Raw genomic sequence first — 6,100 nt, 5'->3', positions numbered from 1 at the left:
GTTGATATATTTTATTTGTGTTTTGTTTGAACTTTGAAAAAATTGGTTATTTATGATAAAACTAAAAAGTAAAACCAATACAAATACAATACTATTGTACAATATTTAATTCAGTTTTGTATAAGTTTAAATATATATTCACAAAAAAATCAGTTTTGCATAAAAAACTAATCGATTTAAATATATATTTTGATTTTGCATAAAAACTAAAAAGAAATAAAATTAAATATAAATAGATTTTTAGAAATAGATATTTTAGTTTAATATATATATATATATATATATATAACTAACTAAACAGATAAATCGACCCTTCATGTTTGGGTTGGTTTTGCTTCAAGGTCGGTCGGTTTCGGTTTAGTCAATAAGTAAACCGACTAGGTCGGGTCGATTGAAGAAAATGACTCAAACCGATCTAACCCGACCTGTGAACACCCCTAGCTGAAAACTGATTGACCTTTTATGAAATCTGGCCCACTCAAGGTGTATCAATTTGGGTTGATTTTTTTGGTTTGCTCAGTCGGTTCAAAAGATTTAAATTAAAAAATTTAATTTAATTTTAAAAAATACAGTGCGATTATTAAAAAATAAATTTAAATATTAGATTTATGATATAAAACATTTTATACTAAGAAATATGGGAAATTTCCCATTTTCCATATTAAAATTGTATTTAAAATATAAAATAATAATATATATCCATAGTTTGGCCGTTCGATTTTGGTCGGTTTACAAATGGCCAAAGTGAAACTGATCCAACTTGGTCGAATTGAAAAAATTTTGAATTAAAACCAACCTAAAATACTAGAAAACTAAGCAACTCAAGTCAAGTTGATCGGGTTGATTGGTTTCATCAGCGGGGCCGAGGATAGGGATTGTTTTGGCAGCGCGGGGGCGGGGGCAAGGACGAGGATTAATAGGAATCCTCAGTCGGGGCCAGGGACCGGGGATGGGGATTGTTTAAAAAAATACTATTATTTGAAAACATTTTGGGGATTTAGGTCCCCACAGGGAACCCATCCCCATTGGGGATCGAGGATGGGGGTTAATTTTAGAGTCGGGGTTGGGGAAGGGGAATATGATCCTTGCCCCGTTGCCATTCCTACACTCCTTATAGTTTTCATTTTACTAAAACGTCCCATATATTTTACAACTTATTTACCTAATCATCATTTCATTAAGGAGTGTTTATTTTCCCATTAGACCCATAATTTTTTATTCTAAAAATACCCTTGACACTTTTTTATATAGAAAACAAAATTGACCAAATATAACCAATAAAGTGGTTGCCCATGTCTTATTAAGGGCAAAAATGGTGTCTTATTTTTATTTTCTTTTGATTAAATTTATTTAAATAAACATTAAAGTCAACACTGTCATTTTCCACTATCATCTAATGCAAGATTGATTAAATCTATTACAAATTATAAGTGATGTTTTAGTAAAATGCTAATTATATGAGGGACGAAAATATAAGAGATATTTTAGTAAATGACACTTTCTATTATTTAACTTTCTGTTAATAAATTCCGTGCATGTACGGATCCCCGGTAAGAAATTAGTTTAAATTACAACAAAACTCTATCAAATAGTCTTAATAATTATTAGATCATGATAAAGTTCATCACATGTAGGGATCAGCCTGACCATTCAAACTGCATCTGCATTAATGGTGACGTGGAATGATCATTTACTATGTACGCTCTGTCTGTTTAGTGTTTACACCTCGCCATCCCAGAAGTCCTCGACGGAATTGAAGGGCCCGTTCTCTGAGACAAAGACTTCCCCACTGAGTCCCCTACGCTGTGGGATCTGACCGATCTTCTCAGATTCCTCCTCACTCAACGCCCAGTTGAATATATCCAGGTTCTCCTCCAGCCTCCTCTCGCTGCAGCTTTTCACCAGCAAACCCACCCCTTGCTCGTATACCCATCTCAGACAGACCTGCATCCGTTCAAAACCTTCCGGCATCAGAAGTGAATACCAGGTAATGGCGTAAATCATGCACCATGTTATCACTTTCAGACAGAAGCCAAAAGAAGAAAGGGCAATATATAATTAATAATAGTAAATGCAGAACCTGAGCAACAGACTTCCCTCTTGCCTCGGCAATCTCATGGAGCAACTCACAGTCCATTACTCGATTACTGCCCCAAGCGGTTCCTTGGGCTCCCAGAGGAGAGAAAGCGACCACAAGTATCCCTTTGTCTTTGCAGAAATCTCTCAGCTTCTTCTGTTGCCAAAGTGGGTTCATCTCCACCTTGATCAAATCATCACCTCACAGTCATCAGTGTTGCCCATTCATGGATTAATTTGCCTGCCAGGGAAGGGGGAGAAAGAGAGATTTGAAAACAGAATATGACACAGAGGAGAGACTCACTTGATTGACAGCAGGAGGGATCTTCGCTACCGCGAGCAAACTTTCAAGCTTCTTGCAGGAGAAGTTGCTAACTCCGATTGACTTTGTGAGGCCAAGCCTTTGGCACTCTTCCATGGCTGCCCAGACAGATTTGAAATCCATGGGAAGAAGCTCCTCCTTAATTGGAAAATCGTATCTCCCCGGTGTGGAGCTTACTGGATGGTGTATGAGATAGAGGTCAAGATACTCCAACTGTAGATTCCTGATCAAAGTATATAGTAGCGTACATTTAGTTTGCAGTGGCCCTCATCTAGAATGAACTATGGAGTAGTCATATATCTCAGACCTCAACATTTGGGTATACGTACGTGTGCTTGTGCGTATAGATTAGATTCTTTCCTTTCTCTCTCTCTATATATATATATTAAAAAAGAAGAAGAAGAAGAAGATTAGGATCAGCAGTACCGTAGAGTTGTGCGAAGAGCTGGGAGGACAAGATGAGGATGCGCATCGCTGCACCATAGTTTGGAGGTGATAAAGAGTTCATCCCGAGATTTGATGAGACCAAGGCGAAGGGCTTCGGCTATTGCTTTACCCAGATGCTGTTCGCTCTGGTAAACGGCCGCAGTGTCAAAGTGTCTGTAACCAATCTCGATTGCTCCGAGTATCGGCAACTTGGATGATTCAGAGGCATCCAAGTGATAACCAGCCGTCCCCATACCCACCAGAGGCACATGGTATCCGGAGCTAAGGAGCACTTGGGGAACGTTTGCCATCTTCCAAATCCTGGTATGGTAAAGAATTTTGTTCACAACTCACCAGTTGTAAAGCTAATTATATGCTCTGTTTGTTTGCCTTCCCGATTTCCTTTGCGTGGTTTAAATGCATGCCATACGAGTGCAGCTGACCAGATCTTCTGACCAAATAATGATGTTGCTGTGTCCACATACCTCAGTCGCCCACCGCCCACTGGTCAGCAGCTGAGGTGTTATCTGTGGCCAGTTACGAAGTGTTTCCGATGGGAAGTGATGTAGGCGTACATGGCACGTCCAGTAATACACGGACACGTGGCATCTTTAGAGGGCTATGCACGGCATATATCGCATCCTAACCGTCCACTTATAATTAACTTCACTCGCTACGTAATCTATCTTGGCATTTATTACTCTCAACTCTCTAGCTTCCTACCTTGCGTATTGCGCCCGAACCGTTGGGGTCTCCGTGAGAAATTGTTTATCATTATCTTTCATCATTTCTCTTAAATATATCATAACTTTTCAAAACATACATGGAAATCATGTCAATAAGTTGAGTTAAATATAATAGACCACCATATGTTGGTAGATTACTATTTTACTTTTGTTCTGTTATAAATGTAAAATAAAGCAAAACTTTGTTAAAAAAATAACAAAATTATATTTCAAATATTTCAGTCTAAATTTTTTTTTTATTAAGGCTCAGTTTGGAAGGAATAATAATGCAAATATGTAGAATGCAAAACCTTATATTTTGTATTATTTTGTATGTATTTATGCTGTACATTATTTGCATTTGTACTCTTTCTAAAATGGGCCTAAGTAAAAAGGGAGATTCAAATAAAAAAAGAATGCTTTTGATTCAGATGAAACTCATCGCTCCATGTCTACTTTCACATCACAACTAACACTTTATCCCTTTTGATTTCAAATGCAACAAGAACTAAGATCAAGAAAAGATCTATGGTCAAGAAGAGGACATGTGGCTCTGTAGGACCCAACGTCCACTTTGATTGAATGTCAATTAGAATAAAGGTGTATTAAATAAAAATTAGGCTAATATAAAAATATTTGAATTCGAATCACATCAGGAAATATCTGAATTTGAATCCAATTAGAAAATTCAATATCTGAATTTGGTTCGATATCTAATGGATATTGAAAATTAATATTCAAATTTGAATTCGATTAAATATTCAAATATTCGATTTGATTCGAATTCAACCAATTAATTACTTTAGGTAATTAATAAATATACAAAATAAATATTTTATTTATATAAAGTATATAAATATATAAATTATTTATATAATTTAATTATTATATATATATATATATATTATACAAAACATTAAAATATTTTATATATTATATATAAGAATAAAATAATCGATCAAATTCGGACATTTATCAAATCGAATATGGTCATATCCAAATTTGAATCTGATTAGCTATTCGGTATGAATAGGATATTTGAATTCGACTTATTAGATGTTCGAATTATATGAATTATATTCAATTATGTCAAATCTCGAATTCAAAATCGAATTTTCAAATACCCTTGACTCCCCTAAATGTGGACAACTTTTGTCAATGAACACTAAGATTGCTTTGACGGATACGGATTGTAAGTTTTGGAAAACAAAAAATCATTAACATGGGATACCTGGATATTTTGAAAAGTTATGGTGAATTAAGGCAAATGCAAGTATCGTTCATGGGAATTCCGTATAAATAGAATCTGTTCACACTGTTCATGGGAATAAATCATACATTCGAGTGATCAACCTGAGGATACGATGCTACGATGTGCCAATGACGACGGGGATATAGATACTTACTAGACACAAGGGCCAAGATGATGCAAGGGATGAACCCATAGAGCACATACACAATAGAATTTCTTCAAGAAATTGCAAATCTGCAAATGTGCTTCAAGAAGTTAAATCATCGCATTGATGGAGAGTCAGAGAGTCTCGCCAGTGGTCTGATGATGTAAAAGCAAAACGGATTTAATTAGCACCGGCACAATTTCTTTAACGAGAGAAGAACATACAAGTGAAGTTGTCAAGAAGACGACGGTTAGAGGAGATTTTTTGAGAAATCTGATTGAAACAGGCGCCGGCGAGAGGAGCTTCGTGAGATCTGGGGGAATAATATCAGATGAGCCGGAGTGCCGGACCTAGTCAAAACTCGGAGTTACGGTTTTGGAATTTGGAAATCGGATCTCTTCTCTTGAACGAGAACAGGAATTAGTGGATGGACGCTCGAAAGTGAATGAATGTTGTTATCTTATCTGTCATTCCGTCTCGTCTCAATTGATGAGAAATGTCCACATTCCCATTGGTGGGGCCCATCCAAGATAGCATTTGATTAGGTGTCCAGTACTGGTCAGAAAAAACAAAGGCATCCATTGGCCATTCTTGGCATGTGAATCCTACGGCCTACGGGAGTGCGAGAAGCGTACGTTCATCGCTCTGAACTCTGAACTCTCAAGGCAAACAGCAACAGTAACAGGATGAGAGCGTTGTTTCGTCGTCAGGCGCTTCCATTCCACCATTCTCCCGATTCTTTCTTTCTTGCTGGTTATATCCATTCTAGTCTCTAGACTAGATTCTTAGCCCTTACAGACTTACAGCATGAATTGATGAGCCAACTCTACACTAGGCGATACAGTTTTGTCCAGATTTTTCTCCTAAATCTACCACCAAACCCCTTTTCCTAATTAACTGAGATCCATAATCCATGTTCAAGTTTGGCACTTTTTGTTATTGTTCTGTCAAATCTTTACTTGGCCGCACGACAGTTTTTTTTTTTTTTTCTTTTCTGGCCTTCTAGCGAGTTGTATCTTTTTAGATGTAGAATCTTCATTTATCTTTCTATTTAAGTTTTAAATTTGGGTAAAAGACTTTAACCTTCCTTCACTTACGGTTAAGTTTGTTTTCAATGCAAATGCGAATCGACTTAAAATTCCATTATCCGTTCA

The 6,100-nt window shown here is 36.6% G+C and overlaps 1 protein-coding gene across 1 annotated transcript; it reads right to left on the bottom strand.

Moving 5' to 3' along the window:
• Positions 1 to 1,482: 1,482 nt before the first annotated feature.
• On the bottom strand, positions 1,483 to 3,305 carry LOC104595919 (non-functional NADPH-dependent codeinone reductase 2-like). Its single transcript, XM_010256879.3, has 4 exons — positions 2,825 to 3,305; positions 2,381 to 2,621; positions 2,081 to 2,260; positions 1,483 to 1,944 (listed from the first exon to the last, which is right to left on the bottom strand). The coding sequence occupies exons 1-4, from the start codon at positions 3,133 to 3,135 to the stop codon at positions 1,720 to 1,722; spliced, it is 957 nt and encodes a 318-aa protein (XP_010255181.1). The 5' UTR covers positions 3,136 to 3,305; the 3' UTR covers positions 1,483 to 1,719.
• Between the last annotated feature and the right edge of the window lie 2,795 nt (positions 3,306 to 6,100).

Source organism: Nelumbo nucifera, chromosome 3 (genome assembly GCF_055504915.1).
Source record: "Nelumbo nucifera cultivar China Antique chromosome 3, China Antique-T2T, whole genome shotgun sequence".
NCBI classification, from domain to species: domain Eukaryota; kingdom Viridiplantae; phylum Streptophyta; class Magnoliopsida; order Proteales; family Nelumbonaceae; genus Nelumbo; species Nelumbo nucifera.
The sequence above is the reverse complement of the archived record's forward strand: the minus strand, read 5'-3'. Positions and strand labels throughout refer to the sequence as shown.